At 37.5% G+C, this 27,887-nt stretch overlaps 1 protein-coding gene across 3 annotated transcripts in view; it reads left to right on the forward strand.

The window, feature by feature from the left end:
- The window catches only part of CSMD3 (CUB and Sushi multiple domains 3), a 1,226,382-nt gene that overhangs the window by 919,812 nt on the left and 278,683 nt on the right, over nucleotides 1-27,887 (forward strand). For all 3 annotated transcript variants that reach the window (XM_038390468.2, XM_038390469.2, XM_038390471.2), the window contains one exon: nucleotides 4,483-4,599. In XM_038390468.2, the coding sequence (XP_038246396.1) occupies nucleotides 4,483-4,599 (117 nt within the window). The remainder of the gene's footprint in view (nucleotides 1-4,482; nucleotides 4,600-27,887) is intronic.

A 27,887-nucleotide genomic window follows, 5' to 3' on the forward strand; every position in this document is an offset into this window, starting at 1 on the left:
TGACTGAGGCAAAAAAAAACATTGAGTACTTCAGCTTTTTCCACATCATCTGTCACTTTGTTGCTTCCTCCATTCAGTAAGGGTCCCATACTTTCCCTGACCTTTTTCTTGTTGCTAACATACCTGTAGAAACCCTTCTTGTTACCCTTCACATCCCTTGCTAGCTTCAACTCCAATTGTGCTTTAGCATTCCTGATTACACCCCTGCATGCTTGAGCAATATTTTTGTACTCCTCCCTAGTCATCTGTCCAAGGATATACAACTCTCAATTCCCCATTAATTTACTTGCCTAGATACTAATATCACTAATTTATGAGATGCAAATTACTGTAAAATGAATTCAAAAGATACATGACATACTTGCAGTAAATTTGACTTTAAAATCCTTGAAATAATTCATATTTTAAAAGAAAGGTTATTTGAATGAGAAATATGACACTTTGTTACCTATTAGGGACAGTTCTGTAGACAGAGAAACACCTTGTTCATTTGAATATCTGTAATAACAGAACTGGCTATCAGCAAGTTTAGGCTTGAAATTAGATGAAGGTTTCTAACCATCAGAAGAGTGAAGTTGTGGAACAGCCTTCCCAAGGGGAACAGTGGGGACAAATAACCTAACAGGTTTCAAGATTGAGCTTGATAAATTTTGGGAGGGGATGGTATGATGAGATTGCCTGCAATGGTATGTGGCCCATCTATGTCTGCTAGTTGCAAATATCCTCAATGGCTGGCAATGGGACACTAAATCGGGAGAGCTCTGAGTTGAAATAGTGAATTTTTCCCCAGGTGTCTGACTGATGGGTCTTGCTGCCATGCTCAGGGGTCAACTGATTATAATATTTGGGGTTGGGAGGGATTTTTCCCTCAGGTCAGATTGGTAGAGACCCCATGGGGATGGTGGGGTTCGCCTTGATCTAAAGCAGTGGTTTTCAACCTTTCCAGATTACTGTATATCTTTCAGGAGTCTGATTTGTCTTGCATACCCCCAAGTTTTACCTCACTTAAAAACAACTTGATTACAAAATCAGACATAAAAATACAAAAGTGTCACAGCACACTAATACTAAAAAATTGCCTACTTTCTCATTTTTACCATATAATTATAAAATAAATAAATTGGGATATAAATATTGTACTTACTTTTCAGTGTATAATATATAGAACAGTATAAACAAGTCATTGTTTGTATGGAATTTTAGTTTGTACTGACTTTGCAAGTGATTTTTATGTATGCAGTTGTAAAACTAGGCAAATATCTATATGAGTTGATGACAGGTTTCAGAGTAGCAGCCATGTTAGTCTGTATTCGCAAAAAGAAAAGGAGTACTTGTGGCATCTTAGAGACCAACAAATTTATTTGAGCATAAACTTTCATGAGCTACAGCTCACTTATCGGATGCATCCGATGAAGTGAGCTGTAGCTCACGAAAGCTTATGCTCAAATAAATTTGTTAGTCTCTAAGGTGCCACAAGTACTCCTTTTCTTTATATGAGTTGATGTAACCCTTGGAAGACCGCTGCGTACCCCCAGGGGTACATGTACCCCTGGTTGAGAACCATTGCTCTAAAGCATGAGGCCTGGGTCACTTGCTGGTTTGAACTAGAATAAATGGTGGAGTCTCTATAATTTGAAGTCTTTAAATCACAGTTGGAGGACTTCACTAATTCAGATAGAGATTATTGGTCTATTACAGGAGTGGGTGAGTGAGGTTTTGTGGCCTGCCATGTGCAGGAAGTGAGATTAGATTATCACAATGGTCTCTTCTGGCCTTAAAGTTTATTAATCTATGAGTAAACTGCAGTAATGAGGCTAGCACTATGTTAAAAAATCAGTATAGTTAATTTGTTACGCTCTCTTATTCTTTTGTATCACAGGGTGAGGCAAAAAAAATTGAAATAAAAAGCACACTGCTTCACAATCAATTTTATGTTCCCAATAATATCCTTGTCTCCTTCCTCTTCCAGTTCCTTATGCCCTTCATTCCATCCAATTCCTAGTTCATCCCTATTTAGTCCTGAATCCTGCACAGATTTACCCATAGGTATAGCTTTATACATGTGAATAGTGCCACTGGAGTTTTACGTCTTGCAAGAAATTGATTTAAAACTGTAAATCCTTTAAGGAGGGACTTAACTTTTATTTTATGTTTGTACAGCACCCAGCATAATGGGGCCATGTTTTTATTGGGGCTTCTGGTCGCTAATGTAATACAACTAATAATAATATTAATAGCTGCATATAGATTTTTTTTGTTTGATTTGCCTATTAACTGTCCAATTTAAAAGTACTCTTCTATTTCAGAGAATCAGTTTTCAGTCACATGTCTGTGTTAATCAGGAATATTATTTGTGGCACCCAAGATATCTTCCCCTGTGATTTTTTTAGCTTAAATAAATTGACAGTGGCAAAAAAAACCCAAAAAACCCTTTTACTCTCCTCTTCTCATTTTAGATCTTACAACTATAATTAAGTGTGTTTATTGTTTTAAATCAGCACTATATTTTTAGGTGCTACACAGAAGTTAAAAAGTGGGTCCAGTTCTGACATTTTTAATAAGACTGGTTCCCATTAAACTCAATGAACTAATGTCCTAATCCAGCCATAAATTTGAGCACATATGTAACTTCAATAATATGAGTAGTCCTGTTGTACTGGAGCCTATGCAAACGTTTCAGGATCATGTCTTATAATAATTAAAGCTGGAACCAATGGTCGACAAAGGAGCAAGCACTTTTCTAAAGAGGGGAAGTGGGGGGAAGGAATGAAGGAATAATGACCAAATAGACAAATATTAGCTAACCTGACTAGGAAGGTATATTGAGCTTTAAGCGGAGCGGTACAGGGACTCCAAGAAACATACTTACACACTGCTGGTATGCTGTGATTACATACTACTGCATATGAAACCTCAGAAAACAGAACAAAGACACCTCTATTTGCCTCAAAATATTTGGAAGGGATGTGGAGGAGAGTTGATCATTCAGGTACCATTGACTCCAATTATTAAAGATTTTATATGCCATCTATTAGGACCTGGAATTCAGTCTTTTATAAATAACCCAAGCAGACTGACAGGGTAGACATTGCCAGTTCCCTACCACTGTACCCAGAAGCATAGGCTGCCATATTCTGCAACTACTGCAGGACAACTTCAAAAGTATCCAAGTTAGGGGCAATGTACAAAAAAAAAAACACAGTATAGATCATGGAGGCATGAATTATTACAGAGTTCACTATTATGGGGTGAATTCTCATCCTTAAAATTGTCTGAGAACTAAGCTAATAATCATTTAAAATAAACTAGTGGGAGCTAAACTAATAATTTTCTAGGAATGGAAGTGGGAATAGTGCATTCATACGCATTTATTTTGAATGATGAATTTTGTTCTGCACCTCATATTTAATTTTATGGTAGAAAAAGAATTAGACACTTTGAAAAGAAAGGGTTGGGAAAGTAAGGATTTGTTGTTCTTAAATATCAGAATGCAAACTAGATTACTATACTTTGACAACCTACCACAAAAATAAATAGCATTAGTATTTTCAATATTTAGTAAACTCTACCTTAAAAAGGCCCGTAATCAGTATTTTGCAGTCTCTTTTAAAGAAAAGTTGCAATGATTTGTTAAGTGTGCAATCCCATTAGACTAGGTTAAAGTGGGTTTTATTTTCTATATATATGAGAAGCAGGCCCTAGTTAAACTGCCTGAAATATACATAGGAAATTACTTCCTAGTGGATTTTTATTGTTTTATATAATTGCTTCTGAAACTCTGTTTACATAGCATTTGGAGAATTTATCTCTGACTTGACAAATATGAATTATATTAAATGAAAACTTGTATTGCCAGTTTTAGAAATCTACATTGATACTGCAAATATAATTTGATTAGCTTGTTGTTAATGTGCTTAAATATTAATTTTATTAGCAAGGTATAGTTGGAAACAAGGGGCCAGCCTCTCAACTAATGTAAATCAGTGTAGCTTCATTACAGTCAATATCAAGTCAAGAAGTCTCAACTTTACTCCTTGATAAATAATTTGAATTGCTCTATACTTTGCTTTTGCATTATGGGCTTATTGGAATAAATGCTCACTGATGTAAGGACTGCATAAACTGCCCCTTTAAGAGATTGTCAAATATCTGAGAAATGAATAATAGCATTCAATGGAATTAATCATAGCATGCTGCATATACAGAAGATTTTTATCTTAAGACCATTGATAAGTGATATAGAAACATAATGATTCAAACAGCAGAGAGCTCTCAATGCAACTGACATATAAGGGAGTTGAAGGCACTCATCCTCCCAGGTGTGGACCCATAATACACAAATTAATCTAGTGTAAACTTTAAGATAATTTACTGCAGTACATTATAACAGCATGCAGAAAATTAAATCATTGTTAGTCACATTTAAGCTGATCACCCTTTGAAAGTTGCATAATTCAATACTATACATTTTTTTCTTTCCAGCACCATGTGGGAGCCGGTCAACAGGTTCTGAAGGCACGGTATTATCACCAAATTACCCAAAAAACTACAGTGTTGGACACAACTGCATTTACTCTATTGCTGTTCCCAAGGAGTTTGGTAAGTAGGATGTCTCATTTTTAACTGTTTCTTCCATACTTGTAATTGCTTCTGCACTACTTATCTCTCTGGATGGATTTTGTAATTACTTATATGTTGAAAATATATACAGTGCACTTAAAATAAACTATTGTAAACAGCAAGTGCTGGTTAAAGTTTTGACAATCAGTACTTTTCGGTCATGCATTTTGATCTGTAGTTCATATATTCATACATATTTGGGTCACAATACTTGTAAAAATAACATTTTTGAAAATATTAGTGATTTATTTTTAATCCACTATAAAGGCTGACATAATATAAATATGTAATACTCAAAATAATGGGCCAAATTTAGCACTTATGCAAGTTAGTATGACTATTTGGTAATGATTCAGTGCTAACCTTTGATAACATGCAGCACAGAACTGACAGCGCAAGATGGTGAGGGGAGGGCTATGGTGTCATTAAGTCACTATTGCACCCTCCCGATCCTGGGCAGCTCTATAGTCCCAGGTGTAATATAGACAATTATGGGGCCCCATCTGATTTACAGCAGTCTATCTCTACCTGCCTATCAGTTGCAGCACTGCCCAGACTCACTGCAGTACTATGCCCAGCAGCCCCACCCCAACATGACCCCTATGTGAGGGTTTGTGAGGAGGTCCACAGTGGCAACCTTATAGCTATCTTCTGCAGTTTCTACACCAGAGGAATCCCCCCAAAGCTGGATCCAGGCCTTTTAGGGCCCCTTTATGTCACCCAGGGCCTGTACCTGACATAAAGTGGCTACAGAAAGAGTGAGGATTTCAGCCTTTAACTTTATTGGAGTTGGTCACGTGAAAGATTGATTTTGCAAAGTTTGATAGCCAATGGGTTAATATACAGTATGGAAAGCTTCTGGTATACCACACTATTGAAAAGAAAGATCAGTAGAAAGATTGGTTGGGAGGTAGAGAGATAAAATGTGATACAAAAATAACTAAAGCTTGGTAGACATTATATACTTACTTCATTAAAACTACATCACTCAGGAATGTGAAAAATCCACCCCTTTGTAGACAGCACTACGTCAGTGTGAGAGCTCCTCCTGCTGACATAGCTACTGTCTCTCACGGATGTGGAGTTATTAAACTGACAGAAGAGCTCTGCCCCGCTGGCTTAGAGTGTCTTTCTCCCAATGTATTATCATAAGAGTAAGGAAATGACTTCACTGTGTGAAGGATAGAATGAAAATTTGGGCAAAAAAAAGGGAAGATCAGTGACAGAATATTGTATAAAGGTTCTACCAAACACAACCTTATGTCCAGTCATTGAACTGAGGATAGCTGATCTAGATAGCTCAGACTATTATTGATTTCTGAGTCATTAGATCAAGTCTGGGCAAGGCTCCTAGTGACTGAAATTATCATCACATTCTGATTTGCTGTCTAATTAGTAATTAATGGAAGTTCCAAATCACATTCTTTGCAAACAGTTTCTGCAAATCTCAACAGACACCCAGTTTAGAAGAGGCAGAGAGAAGCCTCTGCCTCTCTCCCATTAGTGGTGTATCCTGCTATATCAGGTTTTTGGGGAAATGGCAGAAAACAAGTGTCCTTATTGTTCATCTTTTCCAGATAAATAGGGAACGTCTGTTTCCAGTTATGTCTATCTAGCACCTTTTACAAGTACTGAGGAGGAGAGAGGATGTCTGATAGAAGTATCACATATGTTGAATGAAATAAGATAGTATAATTCAGTTTAATGTAAAGATGAAGAGGAGGAAAGAGCTGTAGGATGGATAAATATAATGAATATTCCCTCAAAATATTTATAGTCTTGGCTCTACATTTATGTCATACTGTTCAGTGAACATCAATTCCATCTTAACTTTTTCCAGTCTGTATTAAAAGCATGTAGAATCCACAGTACTACCATAAGACTCTATTTCCTAAGAAATGCTGTAACGATAGGTATATGGTTTACATTTTCAGTAGAAGACAGTTGTATTTTATGTGTAAACATTTCAAGGATGTATTCAAATAGGGAAGTGCTTAAAATAGAAGATGAGTATGTCATGAGTATGTCATTTATTTTGTAGTTCAAGTTTATTCAAACTTGTTAATCTTCCATCATAACAAAATTTTGTTTCTTAAGCATACAAGGCCATATTCCCTCCTGCTGTTGCAGCCACTTTGCATTGTATTAGCCATGCAAAAGATCCAGAATTTGGGTGCAAATTCTCTGAGGATGGAGGAGCACTCACATGATCTAAAGCCATTACATCTGGCTCCATAGGAACTGCTACACTCTCTCTCCAGCATAAGCGACATGCCAGGAGAGAGGGTAATTTAGGGGTGGAAGAAAAAGGGGCCAGGCAGAATCTAGTTCCTCTTCACCAACTCTTACCATATCCAGGTAGCATAAATTAATGCAGTCTGGAGCAACTGTGCCTTGAGAATGAGAGAACTGTAACTGGCTCTCTGACAGCCTTCCCCAACCTCACTCTCCAAGCAGATCTCAGCACAAAATCTGGCCCATTACGTATGGTCATAGGTGAAAGGAATAACAAAGAGTCCCATTAACTGTCCTGTGTCTCAAATATACTGTAACATAATGTACATTCAAAACCAGTTTTCTAATAGTAGAGGCCTCTCTCCAGTTATCCTTTTATGAATGTGGTAGATGATTTGCCACAGACTAACAAGTGTGAAATCAGTGCTTCGAGCGATTCATTATGTCAGACAATGCACCTTTTTTTTCTGTTATAGTATCTGATTAGCTTATTGCTTCTTATCATTCCTTTGTAAATGGCTTTGTGCGCCATGTGTGCTTTATATCTCTGTGGCTTCAGATGTATACTCTATGTCTGAATAAACATGACTGTACTCATCCCACACATGCTCGTTTGACTCACCAGTCACAATGTTCTTGGCCAATAATAGGTGTCTGGAAATGTGGATTGGGTTATACAAGGGTTTCTTCACGTAGGCCTTGCAAAATCTAGGGCTTAATCTGAATTAAAGAAAATGTTTGAACTGCACTGTACCTGTGTGTAATATTTATGCTGTAGAAACTCCCCTAATATGCAATTAGTTTATGCCTAGGCTTGGGACAGGAGTGCATGAGCCAGTATGCAATAAATTCTCTATGCCATGGACATTTTTTTTTAATATTCCAAGTGAGCTCTATCACTCTCATGTAAAGTACTAAGCATGTAACCACATACTCCAAAAACATTTCCAAAAGTCAGTGCTTCATCTGTGCACAATACAAGATTTTTTTGTCCCCTTGAATGATACTGCTTTCATCCCACAAGATAGCAATACAGGCAGTGTAAGACTTGTTCATCTTCTCCATGACATAAACTACAATACAGAGAGTAAGAATGTGTGTGGTACTATATGTCTGTTTGCAGCTAACTGATTGATTATTGAAGGATAAATTTGAGCTTGTGGCAACATGTTCTGGGGTATAGTAAGACTGATGTAGAACTAGACAATTATAAAACTTTGTTCGTGTATACAGATGCATGATAATCTACTCAGTTTTTGACCTTGTTACTTGTGGACTAGAAACATACCTCATTTGCATGTAAAGGAAGAAGGAAAAAGAAAGTTGCATCAATGGATTGCACTTTGGAAAACATATCCTAAATGCTCTAGTTGTTTTAACATTAATTAATTAACAGACATTTGATTGAAACAAAATTATTTCAAAAGTGAAAATAAATACAAAACTTATAAATGAAATTTACCTGAGATGGAGTTGACACTAGATAATATTGTTACATGGACTGAACTGAGTTAATAAAATACTTTCATATAAAGTCATAATTGTTTTTTGCTTTTGCTTTGCATAGTTTCAACAAAACCAAACAAGGAGTTTGGTTTGACTGTATTCTCTCCAACTGAGTTTTACTTTAGACTTCTGTGTTTGTAAGAACCTGAAAACTGAATAGAACCCCAGGGAAAAAATGCAAATCATAACATTTTCATAAAGAAATCAATTAGTTTTTCAGTCCCTTCCTTGTTTCTCAATAAGCTATCTATGAACATCCACCATTACCTTCATTTACCTGCAATTCCCTTTCCCTCGTTTTCTTATTACTAAGTGGCTGGATGACCAGCTGGCCCCTTCCTGAGCTCTTCAGGAGGTGGCTCACTTGTTCTCTCATTCTCTCTCCTGGAACCAGCAACTAGGGCTGCTTCCCTATTACTCCCTAGGAAAGATCTCAGGGGGAGCAGTCAGCCTGCATATCCCTGATACACCATTACTAGGAAAGCTGCTCTTTCTCTTGCTGCTGCAGCTGTTATAAAGGCATTTTATGATTACATAAAATGATTACATATGATTCATGATTACAGCCACCTGCACCACTGAATATTTTACAAGAAGGTTTAGGTTGAGGAGTTAGTTGCCCTGTTCCCAATTAATATGAATTTAAATGGGAATTGATTCCTAGCTCCCTTAGAATATTTTGAAGACCTCGGCCTTTGGAAAGAGTGGGTTTACCCTGCTGGACTCCAAAAGACTTGGGTCGGGAAGAGAATATTCTGCTACTGTCTGAAGACAACTGAAGCAGAAAGGGGATGGAATGAACTGAAAACCCTACAGGAGCTCTGAAAATAAAAGGTAGAGCTTCTTAAGCAAAAAGATGTACGAGTGTGGAGGGAGTTGGGGTTGAGTGAATGTAAAGATTGAAGGGGACTAGACTAGATGACCTCTTGAGGTCCCTTCCAGTCCTACGATTCTATGATTCTGTATGTGGCCTGCTCTAAGGGTGGAATTTTTGCCTATGGGGTAAAGTAGGAGGAGGTCCCATTTTGGCCTGCATCAGCCCAAGTCTTAAGTACACAAACCTCAGAGAATTTGGAACTTGCATTGTAATCGAAAGCACATTTGTACAGCTTTAGATTTATTCCTGTCCATTTTAAGATTATACTTTAGACCTAGCAAAACTGTCTAGATATATTGGAATTTCTATCTCCTGCAGTATGTCAAAATTCAAAGTTGATATTTATTATTTAGTATATCACACTGATGCTGACATATGAAGAGTTACAATTACTATAATAAATACTTTATTTAAAACATACAATTCTGTATTTTACAGGTTTTCTGACATTTTGGCTGGGAATTTAATAGTTATTTTCTAAAACTAGATTAGAGTTTATTAGAAACAGAATTTCAAAAACAAAGTAAATAGAACAGAAACTAAAATAATGTCATTTATTCTGGATATAAATATGTAGAAGCGTATCTATTTACGGTAGTTTTACACATACTTATTGTCATTCAATACTAATTATGTTAAATAGGTTTGGAGACCCATTTTGTACCTTACATCTGATGTGCTGTGTTTTGTTTTATAATATATTATTGATTACTTCAGGTTACAGCTGTTTTGTTGTTTGCAATAATTTTAGTTGTATGTTTTTGTCTGTCACCTAAAGTAATATATTTATGAGACAATGGCTATATCACAGGTATCAGACTGTCCCAATCTATGTTATTGTTCTCAGCAAATCATACCACTGAGACTCCTTGCACTACTACTACTACTACTTTGTAGTTTTCTATGTGTGAAATTTGCTTCAAAAGCTGTTGGTCTGTTTATTATGTGTTTGCCATATACTATGGATTGCATTTACAGTACTGTATTATAAGAAAGTTAATGGATTTATTTTTCATGTAAACTTCAACAATAGATGTTTCTCTAACACTCGTGTAAATCTTCAAAGCATATTGTGTAAATTCTATCATGTTGGTCTACGTGAAGGGTATGTGTGTGAGGGGTGTATACCTGTACAGGACAGAGACATATGCATACTTGACAGTGGACAGTGCATACTATGGAAATATTTCCAAAACATGTGGATGACCTTACCTAAAGTGGCCAAGCAAAAATTGATGGTGAAACTTTCTATTGCTTCATTTTTAGGGGCTTTCTAGTTGTTTGCAATGGAAAGAGGGGGAAAAATAGGAACTCAGCAGAATGAGAGAGGCTGCCTGAGCACAATGGATATGTTTTTACACCATTAACATTTTGATTTATTGGCTCATCTGCTCTCTTCCCACAAATCTACCTCTACCAACATGGCTTCTAACATTCTAAACTAAAACATTCAGAGCTGCTTCTAACAATGACCATTACAAAATAAAACACACCTTCCAATAAAATGTTTCTTTCTTAACCCCTCAACTTCTCAGATAAATTGTTTGGTTCCACTTTATTTTAAAAAAAAGCCACTCCAAACTTTAAATAAATAGTTTCCGCAGCTTGATATCTAGAACGCTTCTGTTATTAATGTGTTTGCTCAACTGGCTAACCTCTCGAATTTGTCAAATTGCACTCAAATGGAATTGCAGAAAAGGGTAGATATATATTTTTAATTAAAAGTATTGGAAGTTTTATGTTGAAAATTGATTATGCATAATTGCATATATTTTGTGACTAGACTAGTATCAGCTATACAATATCTTACATTAATAAAGTAGTCCTCATCATTGAGGGTGACAAAGTACTTTGAACAGAATGTATAGGGATCACTCACTGCAAGATTAATTCATAAAAGATCTTGCTGCTCTCAATTCTCAGCACTAACTCTGATTTAATTTTGAATCCAAATCCCCACCTAAACTTAATATGGATCCAAATGCCATCTTAGGCCATCTCTGTACAGGACACATATTAAATATTGAGTTGGTCCTAGCCACACATCTTCCTTTTAAATTTGGAAGGAGCTGCATGACTGGCCAAAGATTTGACAGGTAGTATGACAAAGCAAGATGCAAAGCAAGGTGTCCAGATCAGCTTTGTAGACAGTGGAGGAGTATTCAAACCATATTGCTGACACAAAATATTTCTGAGTCAGGCATCAAGGAGAATGGCAAGACATATTTTTTTTCATTATATTGAGTGTGTTTGTAACTCTTCTTCTCCCAAAGAGTGTTGGAACACATAGGATATGGTGCTGTAAGGATTTATATAGTGTATATATTCATATATTTTTACATATATATATGTAAAGCAGAATATACATACATACAGAAAGAAGCAATGCAATAGTGTATTGAATCTGTAGATAGAAACAACAGGTTTTTTAACCAGAGTATTAGTTTGAAAAAAGTTTTTGATAGACTGAAAAGAAAAGCTATTTCATGTGCAGTTTTTCAACTTCTCATGGCTAAGTTTCTATGGAAAAATCACTGCAGTGTAGCCTTTTTTTGAGGTTTCATTATTCTGTCATGCAGAATCACAGCTGCAATATTTCATACTATGACAGGCTTAAGCTAGAAGATAAATGGTTCACAAAAGTACACAGCATGCCACAGGCAAAGTCTTTTGTAAACACAGAAGACTCATCATCTCTGACACTCTCCCACTGATATTTCAAAATGGTGTAATGATCACGAATTGTTTAATATGCAATCCATCCCTGATTACAATTAAAATTCAGAAATTTAATATTTTGTTTTTCTGACTTGCATGATTTAATTTGTATGCTCTGCATTTCATAATTGGGTTTATATTTGCATTTGAAAATAATTTCATTGTTAGTAACAATATAAATAAATAAATAACGTTCAGATCAAATAGCCTAAGAAAATGAATAGGGTTTTGTTTTACTGAAATAGTAAAACATTTTGTACACTGCACAATGCAAAAATGTAAGCATATTTTGATATGGCATGTCAGCAGAAAAAATATTGTTTCACTCTCAGTGGCTGATGTGAAACCTATTATTTAAATCATACCTTTTTTTCCTACCTAGAAGCCTAATAGGCACTTGTATAACTGGAGCATTATCCAAATTCAATAGTGGTGTTACATGTTGCACATTTACTGCAAAATACAGTGTTCTTTTTATCCACTGACAACTTGTCTGTAATATTTGCAATGTTGTTGGTAACACAAATAAAAATACAGCATTTTTTGCCAGACTTGGCCACTGGTGGCTTTTCAGTTTCTAGTAACAGTAGACAGAGACATTTGTTTCAGTTGTTATGCTTTGGTCCTGGATGATGATAAAAAACCCATGCTTTCACACCCTTAAGTGTGTCCATACATATCTTACTAACACACAATACTGCATTTTTTAAGTGTGTTTGCATGTGAGGTGCTTTTCCAGTATTTTGTCGGTAGTCTGATGTGGCACGTGAAATTGCTCTGCAGAAGGAAATGGGAATGGAGGATGAAGAGCCCAGCAACAATTTGTTTATGAGAATAGTCTTTCAGTCTATGGAAGATACTGTTATGACTTTTATTCTGGCAGCTGGACCAAACATAGAGCAAACAGTGTCACCCGACATATATTTTCTATTTTAGACAGTTCATTGAACCTGGAATCTGCACTCAGTTTAAAAGCCATGCGATGCCAGAGTTGCTTCAATAGAGTCTGTTGTACTTTCAAATTCAGTTCACACTTTCAAAGGTAATAACCTAGGCTTGGATAGATGATTAAGTGGCAGAACTTCACAAGAAACTTTCTGAATAAGGAGGGAAGGAGAACTAAGTTGGCTTTGTTATTATAATTAGGTGCATTAAAGTATAACATTTGCTTTTCTTGGTTTATATCCTTCAGCACTGTTGAATAGAGGGTTGTAGTTTTTTTTTAAGGAACCTCAGAGGCATATTCTGGTTGAGATTTTTAAAGCAATGCAGGGGATTTAGCTACACATCTTCTATTAAAACCAACCGCCCCCGGTTTGGTCCATCACTAAACACCTCTTTTTAAATCCTTTCCCAAGCCATTTATTCAGTCACTCTATACCTTTCCTATGGAGTACCTGCACTGGACATCCACCCAATACTTAAATAATGAGTTGCAACATAGAGCCTACCACCCTTCATGCCATGCATGAACAAAGCCCACCTGAGCCCGCTGCGGGGAAGGTGAAAAAACCCCAACTCCACCTAGGGCAATATGGTGGCAAAGGAAAAATTCCTTCCCACTCCCCTCAACAAAGGGACGGTTAGTATAATGCCCACAGCAGGTCTAGACCAAACCTGGTATTTTACCACCTAAAGGGGAAGGAGGGTGGGTGCCACCTCAGCCTGCTCCATGCAAAAGGGAGGGTTAAGGCATAGAGCTGCCCCTTTTAAACCCTTCATTCCCAGGGGATATGTCAGTGACCACACTGACCCTTTTGCAGCAGTTTTCATCTCCCTCCCCCAAGCCATGAAGCACAATTCCTTCATTGGGCCAGCCAGCCAAATACTTCCCCCTCTCGCCCCCACTCGCTGAAAGATGCAGGCCGGTCATTGTCCTTAGAAGACGGAAACACTAATGTGACTAATTTGATGCTTGTGTAGCACTAATTAATTCTTTAGGAGAATAAAATTGCCTGTAGAAATGGATTTAAACAACCTTGATTTGTTGTTATATGCTGAGTTTTGCCCACTGTTTAGAACTGACATTGTTAATGATTTTTATTTTCTCCTCCATATTTCCCTTCCCTTCCATCCATTAGATTTAAATACATTTGCCTCAGGTCCATTAAATTATTCTTGCTAATATTTGCTTGTATGATGGTAGCACCTAATCAGAATTGAGGCCCCATTCTGCTGGTGCTATACAAACAAAGAGTAAAAGATGGTCTCTCCCACAAAATCATAGCTTTAATTAAGATAAGATGCAATTGGCCATGCTATAACACAGTGCTGTAGTTATAGCAGTAGAAGCACAGATAATGGAAAGGAAACACTTCCAGCACAAGTAGAAGTACTCTTTGTTTAGCTCTATTATCTCCAAGCAGTTTTGCTTTTTATCAAAGACTTTGAAAATACTTTGAGAGGACTGACCCATGGCTGGTACATTTCTTTGTGATTCACTCTGTTTCATCATGTCACCTGTTGAAAACCAGTATAGTATTTATTTGTGTGTGAGTGTGTGTGTAGAGAGAGAGAGACTGGTAGCTAGTAACAAATACAACATCCTTTCACAAAAATAAATTTGTAATAGTGCTGTTTGTTTGTTTTGAATTGTTTTGAGTTTAGTTTTCTCTGTATAGTAAACCCATGTTGTACTGTAGGTGGTGTGGTAAAAGCAGTGTTCAAGTTGTTGAGTGCCAAGTAATTTTATCTTAAAAATATTAAAATGTATAGTCCAGAGAAACAAGAAATAATAGGCCAAATCTTAATAATTCTCTCTGTTAATGCTGATTCAAGGATTTGACTCTCACTATTTTAGTCACATGGGATTATGTTGTAATCAACCTTACCCCATTTTCCAGCTCAACTGTAAAAAGTGAGTAAAACATTATGACGTCATAATAAGCTATCAAAATAAGTTTGAATGGCAAAGGAGTAACAGGGAGACAGAATGTCTGAATTAGTTCAACAAACAAAAAGGCCTACTTACAAAAGAACATAAGAATGGCCATATTGGGTCAGACCAATGGTCTATCTAGCCCTGTATCCTGTCTTCAAACAGTTGCTGGTGCCAGATGTTTCAGAGGGAGTGAACAGAACAGATCAGTTTATGGAGTGATCCATCCCCTGTCATTGAGTCCCAGTTTTTAACAGTCAGAGGTTTACAGACCATCCAGAGCATGGGGTTGCATCACTGACAATTGTGGCTAATAGTCATTGATGGACCTATCCTCCCTGGACTTATCTACAATAGAATTTCAGAGTTATGGATATATTGGGAATGGAGGTTGTTTGTAACTGTGAAATGTTCCATAACTCTGAACAAGATGTTACGGACATCAGCCACAGGGGTTTGTGGTTGCAGCTGCAGCGTGTGGAGGGTCGGGTCTCCGGGCAGAAGCGGGGGTCAGGTCTTCTGCCCCATGTGAGCACCAGGGCTCAGGGCTTTATATCTGGGGGGAGTGCTGGGCTTGGGGCTTCAGCCCCAGAACTCCATTCATGGCTTCTGCCCCATGGGGGGTGCTCAGGCTTGGGGCTCCCCATGGCTCCACTTCCAGTTTCAGCTGTTTGCGGGGGGTGTCAGGATGCCAAAGCTCGGGGCTCTAGCTGCAGGGGAAGTGCTGGGGCTGAAACCATCATTCAACTCGTAGCTGAAGCCCTTAGCCTCGGCGCCTCCTGCGGAGCTGAAGCTGGGAACGGAGCCCCGATTCCCAGTGGTCTCCCCAGTCTAAAGACCTGGGCCCTGGTGCTCCTGAGGGCCAGAAGCCCTGAACACACATACTCATGGAGTCCTTCCCCTCCACCTGGTGGCTGCGGTTCCAAATGCCCCGTGGCTAAATTCTGAGCCACAGGGCTGAAGACCGAAGGCAGAATAGTATTTGCTGATGGGTTTTGTTTGTCTCCCCTGCTGCCTGACTGAATAATTCCAGTTCCACAGGGTGTCTGGTTGAACAGTAAGTCCATAACTCTGCTGTTCATATCTTTGAGGTTCTAGTGTAATTCTTTTTTGAACCCAGTTACAGTTTTGACCTTCACACATCCACTGGCAATGAGTTTCAAAGATTAACCTCATGTGTGTCATAAATATAAAGGGAAGGGTAAACACCTTTAAAATCTCTCCTGGCCAGAGGAAAAACCCTTGCACCTGTAAAGGGTTAAGAAGCTAGGATAACCTCGCTGGCACCTGACCACAATGACCAATGAGGAGACTAGATACTTTCAAAGCTGGAGGGGGGAGAAACAAAGGGTCTGTGTTTGTCTGTGTGATGCTTTTGCCGGGGACAGAACAGGAATGGAGTCTTAGAATTTAGTAAGTAATCTAGCTAGATATGCGTTAGATTATGATTTCTTTAAATGGCTGAGAAAATAAGCTGTGCTGAATAGAATGGATATTCCTGTCTTTGTGTCTTTTTGTAATTTAAGGTTTTGCCTAGAGGGATTCTCTATGTTTTGAATCTAATTACCCTGTATGATATTTACCATTCTGATTTTACAGAGGTGATTCTTTTTACTGTTTCTTCTATTAAAATTCTTCTGGTAAGAAACTGAATGCTTTTTTCATTGTTCTTAAGATCCAAGGGTTTGGGTCTGTAGTCACCTATGCAAATTGGTGAGGATTTTTAATCAAACCTTCCCCACGCAGGGGGGTGCAAGGTTTTGGTGAGGATTTTGGGGGGAAAGACGTTTCCAAACAACGCTTTCTCAAAAATAAACCCAGTTAGACGTTTGGTGGTGGCAGTGGAAGTCCAAGGGCAAAGGGTAAAATAGTTTGTACCTTGGGGAAGTTTTAACCTAAGCTGGTAAAAGTAAGCTTAGGAGGTTTTCATGCAGGTCCCCACATCTGTACCCTAGAGTTCAGAGTGGGGAAGGAACCTTGACATTGTGTGAAGAAGCTCTTTCCTTATGTTTGTTTTAAACATGCAACCTGTTAAAGTAATTGGGTGACCCTGGTTCTTGTGTTATGTGAAGGAGTAAATAGCACTTCCTTGTTTACTTTCTCCACATCATTCATGATTTTATAGGGACTTTGTCAAAGGCCTTCTGAAATTCCAAGTAGTACACTATATCCACGGGATCACACTTGCTATATATAATTCAAGGACTGTATTAAGATTATGCCTTTAAACAGTAAAAGTGGGGGCCCAGAAATCAATGAACCAAAATTGATATGTCATCCATTGTTTAATTGTTGGACAGAATAATGAAAGGATGGACTGTTCTGCCCATCACTTCCTTTTGGGGTTCTTAAAAATAAAAGACTTTGGGGGGAAATTATCAGAAGCATTTGTCTGCCAACAACTGAGCTTTACCATTATGGCTGCTACTCCCACCATCTCCTGGGACCTTGGGATCTACCATAACACCGTTGAGCCTTCATGTCCTGATCTTAAAAGCCGTCCTGACCAGTCTGGGCAAAGGGAAGGACCCAGGTGACTTTGCCACCTCCAGTGACATCTGCTGAATCTGAAACTTCACCTAGCATGTAAGACATTGTCACTCTTCCTCCACTTATGTCTTCTGTTTCCTATGCCTCTCCTATTTCTTTCTGTTTAATAAGTGTCAGGCTTAGCTGTCAAAGACAGAATATTTTGCAACAATGCCATGAACCTGTGACTAGAAGGAGACAGCTAAAAGTAATGCCCTAACCAGCTTGATGCTGGTACAGGTTTGCCAGGTCTTGGAGTGGTTAGTGAGACCATATGCCAGTCTGTGTATCTCCAGCAATGAGGCTGCAAGTGAGAGTCAACATCAGAGACAGAAGTTGCGTTTTCTATGTTTTCTGTTGTCTTCTCTCCCCTCTTGTGTTTTTTGACTTTTAGGAAATAATTTTGAATTTCAGCAACAGCTCCATCCCATCTCAACTAACTGCTTCTCTTTTCCCCATAAAGGACAGTTATGATAATTTTTAATACCACCTAAGAGACTCTCAATTAGTCCCCCCACCCTTCTAAAGACTCTTTACAGTTAAGGAGAAAAAAATAAGAAATGTTGTTAAAATGAAAGTCTCATTTAACACTGTGCATTTCAAGTGTTTTAATTTTTTTCCCCTTCTTTTTTGTATATTTAATAAAAGGTTAAAATGTGGGTTTTTAAAAAATGTGTTTGCCATGACACTAAGCAGGCTGAGGTCTCAGTATCCGACAGGCCATCTAGAACCTTCCTGCAAACCATTGGTGCGTCCTTTGAGAAACACTGCTTTCAAAAACACTTCAATTTAAAACAAGCAACATAATCAGAATTACCAATAGTTATTTCATTATTAAGGAAAGGGGGGGAATAATTAAAAACTTAAATTAAACGTAAATTAAACAGAATGTAAACAATAAACAATGATTACTTTAGTTACAATCTCTTCTGTGTGTTTCTCTGTGGAGGGCTTTTAACAGATATTACACGTTTGAGAGTGAGACCTTTTGGAGGGCACTCTTCTCCTAGTAAGTTATGGCCAAAGTTTATTATTCCCCAAAATAGTAATGAGTCCTGTTTCAATGTATTACAGATAACTAAAACAGTTCATAGATGGTCAAAGGAAATTCAGTTAAGGGTAGGCGAATCCTATTTGGTATATTATGGATAACTGAAACAGTTTATAAATGGTGAGTAAAGGTGAGTAAGCTTAACTGATCCCTATGAAACAAAGTATTTAAATTAGTTAGTCAACAAAAAACATTCATTGAGTAGTTTTGAGATTGGCAAATTAATGAATATTAAAGATCTTCTATCCAACTTAAATAGCATTGTTTCTCTCTGTTTATAATTTTAGCATAGGTCTGCTCTCCAGGAATACATTGTCTAAAAATAATGTGGGGTTTAATAGGAGAATCTGGCAATATCTTACATTACGATAGTATTTAAATATCACTTTAAATCATTTAAAGAAGAATTTAAATCTAGTCCCCTGGCAGTACTTACAACTTCATCTCACAAATACATTGTGATTTCTTGGTGATGTTGTCATGTTGCTTCTTGATGCTGCTCTGTGTTTGCTTTCTTCTTAGATGTCTTTCCTGTAGAGACAAGCTGAGAGAGTGTGATAGGTGTGAGCAGGGAGTGATGCTTGTTCAGTTTGGAGAGACTTTATATCCATCTGTTTTCTCCAATTTAATGGAAGGAGGAAAAAACACCTTTCAGGTGTGGCTGGATTAAAAATCTACAGCTGTTATTATTTCATTTTCTCAGCACCTTTGTGAATTGGTTTTAGAACTATCTTGAGCTCATGAATATGTAGTTTGTTTATGCAATGGTTTCTAATGGCTTTTGTTCTTCTGGCATAAACTTCTCAAAGCAACTTTAAAGTAAGAGTTTTAACTTTGTCTTCTTTTATTCAGTCCATTTTCTGAGCTATCCCTCAAGTTCCATTGGGGCTTCACAGTAATTGAAAATTTGCTTAAAATGGGCCCACACTTCCCTATGCCAACTAATTCTTAAAGAGGGTCTTTAAATTTAAACCTACATCTGAGTCAGTATTGTCTCATATTATTAATATTCTTTGGAGAGGTGGCTCTTATCTTTCTGAGATTGGTAAGGAAATGGCTTAAGCATTGCCAGATAACTAACGAATTCCCCAATTAATACAAATATTCTATATTCAAATGGCTTCTTGCATTAGTAACCAGTTATTGCAAGGTCTTTGACTCCATATTGGTAGATACAACATCTTACTATTTACATAGCAATGATATTAGGAAGTTATTACATTAGATGTTTGTATTTGAATGCAAAATGTTTGCAAATATACATCTAAAAAGAGGCCCATACTTATTCAAGCATCTAAAGAATTACAAGGTTTTCACCTTTAAGAGGGAACATGAATTTAGAAGTTACAAAGGTTTTCCACAAAACATTTCCAAATCATAAAGCTTTAGCATATTGCTAAAATAAATTATTTTCAACATTCTATAATTCATTATGGGGGCTCTGAAACTGAGGCATTTTTCTTGCAAAACGGGTAAAGGAACAAAGTAGTTTTATAACATTTAATAACATCTATTACGCTTCACTACTTTTTGCATCCTTACATGTTTTTTTGAAGTCAGGACTCTTCCTAAAACATTAATATTTTGCAAAGTTCTATCACACTGGTGTGTCCTGGTTTTTGATAAGATAATTCATTGATTGTTTGCCTTTTAACCAAAATAGTCCTTAGAGTGAAAATATGCCATTTACAGCATTTGCAATTTGCAAATAAAACTTCTATCAAATATATTATTCAAACCACATCACAATAACTAATGCTTATATACACCTTTCAAAATATAGTGTAAAGGAAAATAGTATAGAAAGTTAAAGCAAGATAGAAGTTTTATAAAGACATTTTAGAATCTGTATAAACAATCTTGATTATCACCTTCAACACTTGAAACTTGTTCTTGAGTGACAAAAAGCAGATGCCTCATAGATTTTATTTAATTAGCTTCAACATCTCATTTAATAAAATAAGCAACCAAAAACATGAGTAGTGGTGTTATATTCTCCAAGTAGCATGGGTATAAAAATAATTGTAGGTATCTTAAAAAATTAAGAATGATGCAAACAACTTTTCAGTGACTAAGCATTATAAGTATCAATTGCAATAATTGTATTAATAGTCATTTTTGCACCAATATTGATGTTTATCCCCTGCAAAGCTCAAAGGACTTGCTTTTGCTCTCACAATGATGTTAATTAGAAGTAAATACATTTAAGGTAATACTATTACATTATAGTTAGTAAGCATAAGTAAGAACAGAATCAGGCCTATGTGTAGTCAGACTTTTAGCCAGGGAGAGGATTTCAAGATGATCACCAAAAACCATAAGACAGATCATTCTAGTTCCATCAAGGGTTTTCTGCACTGGAGAAACATACAGGGGATTGAGATGGAATAAATCTTCTCTCCCAAGCTGTAGACATTCAGCAGCTGATGCGGTGATATCTTTTCTATCATGATTCTTTCACATCTCAGGAGCCAAGCAGGGCTAGTCTGAGTGCATGGATGGGAGAACTTCTTAGGAACACCTAGGTGTTCCCAAATGTATTGCTGATTTTTTTAAAGAATATTTTTATTATGGGGATGATGTGAATAATATATTTATATACATCTTGTCTAGTATGTGGAAGGAAGCTCTTTGAAATGTGAAGAAAGAAAGACAAACTCATTATAGATAGCTGTTTACTTTTATCACATTTGTTCAGCTTGCTATAGCTGGTTATGTAAATTAGAGAGGAGTTTTACTCTGCTGAAACCTAGATCTATTAATATTCAGTGCTGAAATTGCACCTACCTATCACTCTGTTTTCAGCTGGTGTGTGTACAAGAAGACTTGCAAACCAGATACATTTGAGCTTTTATGTGTTCAGGAGGCTTGAGCTTGGAAAACACAAACTCAAGCCACACTCTCGGCGCTCTTCCATCTTCAAGGCTTATGAAATTATCACTGGTATTGGAGCAAAACGCTATCTTATTATTAAAGGAAAATCTGGCCAATCACTCTCCTAGTTCTTCTCTATCTCCTTGGAGATCCCTTACAATAAAATTGTTATTGTTATTTTATTATATGTTTATATTGAAGTAATACCTAAAGGCTAAAAGCAGGTGGAAGCCCCTTGTGCTATGTGCTCTACAAACATGTGTAATAAATGGCTGTCACCGCCCAGAGAGTTTTTAATAATTAAATAAATAAACCAAGATGCAACCGATGGATGAGGCAAATTAGTAGACCAAGCTGAAATGGGAAAGTTTGAGTTAGAAATGATGGAGATGCTGGTTGAGACTCCATAGTTAAGGGTTGTGTTACAGAGTTCAGTAAACCGGAGATTTAAACCTTTCTTTTAAGCTGTTTTTTTTAAAAAAAATCATTGACATGGCAAAATCAAAACATAGAATATAAACTTTGAGCACTATTTGAACATTTAAAGACGGCTGAATGAAAAAAAATAATTGAAACTTATAGAATAAGAAGAGTTTAAAAATCATCACTTTTAGCAAGTTTTCATTAGATTATCTGACTTGTCTTTGTACCCCTTTTGCAAGAAGCCTAAAATACTTTGTAATTAACCCTTTACCACCTTGTTGCTGCTCTTGTGCTGATTCATAGAATAGCATATATATTCTCCTTAGATCATTTTATAATAATTAACTATAATGGAAAATTATGTGCACAAAGGTGAACTGAGAAATTGTGGGAGAGAGGGAAAGAAAGAGACTGATACTCTGTCTATCTCCCCAAATACCCCTGCAGGTTAGGGGACAGTCCCCTGTGCTTTAGAAAGAGGAGACTAGTTGCTCAAGTATCAGCCCTTCTAAGTGCTCTCTAAAGTCTCATGCAATTTATTACCCTTATTATTGACTAAGGTGAAATACCCCACCAAATTTTAAAATAAGTTCTTACAGATCTTTTGCAAGATCACAGCTGTCCCCAAACTCAAGTATCTTATATGATAAGCCCCAGACTTATCTACTGCACTGCACCTCTTTTCCTTTTGGAGAGAATAAACCAGTTTGGTTTGTCATATCTTGTATTATAAACCACAGTCACCTCCCAGAGTCATTGATAGAATCCAGGATTCCTAATCACCAATATACTACTAAAAGAAAAGTATTTGCATTTGGAGAGGAAGATGATGTCTGTCTGTATCTGTACAAGTTTTTTCATGAAGTTGATAGATTTCCACTCTATACGGCTAAATTCCGTGCCTTGCATAATGACAGGTTTCAGAGTAGCAGCCGTGTTAGTCTGTATTTGCAAAAACAAAAGGAGTACTTGTGGCACCTTAGAGACTAACAAATTTATTTGAGCATAAGTTTTCGTGAGCTACAGCTCACTTCATCGGATGCATTCGGGGGAAAATACAGTGGGGAGATTTATATACACACACAGAGAACATGAAACAATGGGTTTTATCATACACACTATAAGGAGAGTGATCATTTAAGATGAGCCATTACCAGCGGAGGCTGGGGAAGGAGGAAAACTTTTCATGGTGACAGGCAAGGGGGGCCATTTCCAGCAGTTAACAAGAATGTATGAGGAACAGTGGGGGGCGGGGGGAGAAATAACATGGGGAAATAGTTTTACTTTGTGTAATGATTCATCCACTCCCAGTCTCTATTCAAGCCTAAGTTAATTGTATCCAGTTTGCAAATTAATTCCAATTCAGCAGTCTCTCTTTGGAGTCTGCTTTTGAAGTTTTTTTGTTAAAGGATAGCCACTCTCAGGTCTGTAATCGAGTGACCGGAGAGATTGAAGTGTTCTCCGACTGGTTTTTGAATGTTATAATTCATGACGTCTGATTTGTGTCCATTTATTCTTTTACGTAGAGACTGTCCAGTTTGACCAATGTACATGGCAGAGGGGCATGGCTGGCACATGATGGCATATATCACATTGGTAGATGCGCAGGTGAACGAGCCTCTGATAGTGTGGCTGATGTGATTAGGCCCTATGATGGTGTCCCCTGAATAGATATGTGGACAGAGTTGGCAACAGGCTTTGTTGCAAGGATAGGTTCCTGGGTTAGTGGTTCAGTTGTGTGGTGTGTGGTTGCTGGTGAGTATTTGCTTCAGGTTGGGGGGCTGTCTGTAAGCAAGGACTGGCCTGTCTCCCAAGATCTGTGAGAGTGATGGGTCGTCCTTCAGAATAGGTTGTAGATCCTTGATGATGCGTTGGAGAGCTTTTAGTTGGGGGCTGAAGGTGCTGGCTAGTGGCGTTCGGTTATTTTCTTTGTTGGGCCTGTCCTGTAGTAGGTGACTTCTGGGTACTCTTCTGGCTCTGTCAATCTGTTTCTTCACTTCAGCAGGTGGGTATTGTAGTTGTAGGAATGCATGATAGAGATCTTGTAGGTGTTTGTCTCTGTCTGAGGGGTTGGAGCAAATGCGGTTATATCGTAGAGCTTGGCTGTAGACAATGGATTGTATCTCCCCACTGTATTTTCCAAAGAATGCATCTGATGAAGTGAGCTGTAGCTCACGAAAGCTTATACTCAAATAAATTTGTTAGTCTCTAAGGTGCCACAAGTACTCCTTTTGTTTTTGCAAATACAGACTAACACGGCTGCTACTCTGAAGCCTGTCATTATGCAAGGCACGGAATTTAGCCGTATAGAGTGGAAATCTGTCAACTTCATGAAAAAACTTTGTACAGATACAGACAGACATCATCTTCCTCTCCAAATGCAAACAGATGGACATCATACCGAAAGGACTGAAGGTAAAAAATCCATTACAATCTACATACCACACACTATGCTGACAGCTTGTGCCACACACTCTCAAAGAAACTGCGGAACCACCTGATCAACATCCTCTACAGCAAACAGGGAAAGATTAAGAATGAGCTCTCAAAACTGGATACGCTCATAAAGAACCAACCTTTCACACAAACTTCCTCGTGGCTGGACTTTACAAAAACTAGACAAGCCATTTACAACACACACTTTGCTTCTCTACAAAAGAAAAAGGACACTAAACTATCTAAACTACTACATGCCACAAGGGGCCACAACAGTTGTTCCCGTAACCCACACTGCAATATTGTTAATGTATCCAACTATACTCTTAACCCAGCAGAAGAATCTGTCCTATCTCGGGGCCTCTCCTTTTTCCGCTACACCCCCATGAACATGATACAGTTCTGTGGTGACCTATTTTCGACGTCTCCGACTCAAGGAATATTTCCAACACACCTCTGACCAACATATTAACCCACAGAGACCTTCCTACCAACACTACAAAAAGAAGGATTCTGAGTGGACTCCTCCTGAAGGTCGAAACAGCAGCCTGGACTTCTACATAGAGTGCTTCCGCTGATGTGCACAGGCTAAAATTGTGGAAAAGCAACATCACTTGCCCCATAACTTCAGCCGTGCAGAACACAATGCCATCCACAGTCTCAGAAACAACTCTGCAGACTAACACGGCTGCTACTCTGAAACCTGTCAACATACTACTGCTCACCAGTAGGCACTGGAAGGATGTGTGTCAAGTCCTGTTCCACTGGCTGGCCTACAAAGAGGGTAGAAGTTACTCCTGGAGCTTGGAAAGTAAAGAAGGATTTTGCTGTTCAGAGTCTTCAGAACCTTTATGCAGGTGGATGGTATGGTAACGTGATTCAAACAATGAGAAGACCATTTTGAAACAGATGTTGTACTTAAAACCATTATAATGTGTACATAATGGTGTGAATCACCAAACTATGTCTCACATTTGAGTCATTTTTCATATATTTTGCTTGTATAAGCCACTGGTCATACAGATATCCTACGTCTGAAGTTAGCACCACATTCCTAAGGACTAGGTCTTTGTGTTCAGATGGTGCCCCATTATGATAGAAGTGGTACAAACTCGTAGGAAAACATGTTCCATGTTCTGAAGAGTTTACAGTGTGAACCTGGCTGTATGCAGGGAGATATGAAAAAGAATACCTATAAGAAAATTTAAAAAAAAAACCTTAATAAAAGTACAAAGTAACTTTCCTCTAAAATGTGGCAATATATACCAGGGTATGGCTTTGTGTATATACATTTTCAATATACAGTATTGGTGGTGATAAAATTTAGGCATTTAAATTCAGTATTAGATAGCTGTTTGAAATCAAAGGGGAACAAATTCCAAAATTAAGCTAAGATTTCTTGAGCTTCAGAGCAGTATTTGAGTCCCATGTCTTATGAGACTTTTGAGGTAGGAGGGTTTTGCTAAAGATTAGGATTTGTGAACTGAGGGTTGAATCTATGGCTGTAGTATTATATTATTCCACTTCTTGGATGCGGACAGATTGTTGCATTTATTTTTGTTTGTATTTTAATAGAGAGAAAAGGCATATAATTAGACTATTAAAACTACAGTGCAGGCCTATATTTGGTAGATGGTGAATATCCCTTTACCATCATTATAAACTATATAAGAAAGCAAGAATTGTTATTCTAACTGCTTTCCATAATATAGTTTGTATGAACATTCAATTTAAGTGCTCAGGAGAATGCTGATGTGCATAAGCTACATAACTACTGTATACTGTTTTGTTTTTCAAGTTCACAGTCAACTTTGTGTTGCTCAGATGCTGACTGTATAGTTTAAGGAAGTACCATGAGGACATTTTACTTTTCTCTTAAATGTGAATCTCCTAGGTATATAGGAGCAGGGACTGGCAGATATTATATATGCAGATTGTAACTCACATCTGGGGAGTATTTCATTCACTGGTTCAATGCTTGACATGTATGCCAAGTGAGTAGATGCCTATGAAGAAGTCAGGGTAGGGTGACTTCTACAGGAGATTAAATTATTCAGTCTATTTTTTTTAATAAAGATTTAAGGGATTGGAAACCTTCTTCTAGTTTTCTATAATATGTTTTTAAGTTTTAGGGGAGGTTCACAAGTTTGACCTAAACATGAGCCACATTTGAGAGGATGGTGACAAACCGCAGTAGACCAGTGTACATTAGAACAGCCTAGAGCTGCTCTACATTATGCCAGTAAAGGAACCACTGTAGAACCAGCCTTATGATCAGGGAGCTGCAGGTAGCTTTTTTTCAGATATCCCCTCTCAGATGTACCCAGCGTTTATTGAGCACAACTCAGGACTGATCCCAAATAGTTAGTAATGATACTCATTTATCACCTTCCCCTTCCATTATATTCCCTTGGACGTGAAGCATTCTTCTTTCCAGTAACCTTGTCTTTGTTGATTAACTGAGATGTTAGTGCTACATACTCAGTGTACATAGATACAATCTTCAAGGATATAGGATTTATCTCAGTGCTTTCCCTGTTACTACATTTGTTTTAAGAATAAAAAATATATATATTTGTAGCCCTCACTAAACTTGATCTTTGTGTTTCTCCCTAATTGACTATACAATTCTGACAATGGGAAATGACTGATTATGCTGCACCATTACAGTTGCACCATTGCTGTCTATGAACAGTGTTTTTAATGGAACTTTTTTTGTTGGTTGGTTGGTTGGTTGGTTGGTTGGTTGGTTGGTTGGTTGGTTGTTTTTAAATTACTTTTTCTGGTTCTGTTACTTATTTGTAATAATTTAAAATAGCTTTCTAATAAAAATGAGTTATAGCTAAAATGCCTATCTAACTTGGTGGTATTTCCAGTTTCACAAAAATATTTACAGAATATCAAAACATATGAGAATAATGCAGCACTTGCATCTACTTTGCAGCCTCGTTTAAAACTTGGTGTGAATCGTAAGGGTTTTTGTTTTGTTTTTTTGACACAGGAAGGTGGAACCTGGCTATCTGGATGCACTCTGTCCCTCCCCAGCTGTAGCTTCTGTTCTAACAGTTCGTGTTGTGCTTCAGTCCCAATGAAACAGGGTTGTTGCCTCTGTCAGCTTCTTTCTTGCCCCTCTCCAGGGAGTCCGCTCCAAGATTTCCCATGCCTGTTTGCCTCTCTGCCAATTGATTGGATGTTTCTTGCAAGCCTGGACTATTATTTCTCTTCTAGTCATGAGAATACAACAAGATGACTGGCTATATCTGTTCTTCAGTGATGGGCTGCCTTTCTTTGAACAGCTCAGCATTTGTGTTGATTTGTGGGTGGCAGATGAGGGATATGTGTGTTTGTAATTATGTATGCTAATTGTGTTGTTGTGTGGATGGTTTAGTATTGTAGCCGTTGGGTCAAGTAATCAGTCTGTCTCTGAGCAGATATCTGAGTCATTAGCGATTATCTTTGAAAACTCATGGAAAACAGGAAATATTCCAGAGGACTGGAAGAGGACAAATATAGTGCTAATCTATAAAAAAGGGGAATAAGGATCACCCAGGGAATTACAGACCAGTCAGCTTAACTTCAGTACCCGGAAAGATAATAGAGCAAATAATCAAGCAATCAATTTGAAAACACCTAGATGATAATACAGTGATAAGTTTCAGTCAACATTAAGTTGTCAAGAACAAATCATATTAAACCAACCTCATACCTTTCTTTGACAGAGTAACAAGCCTGGTGGATAT

Source organism: Dermochelys coriacea, chromosome 2 (genome assembly GCF_009764565.3).
Source record: "Dermochelys coriacea isolate rDerCor1 chromosome 2, rDerCor1.pri.v4, whole genome shotgun sequence".
Lineage (NCBI taxonomy): Eukaryota > Metazoa > Chordata > Testudines > Dermochelyidae > Dermochelys > Dermochelys coriacea.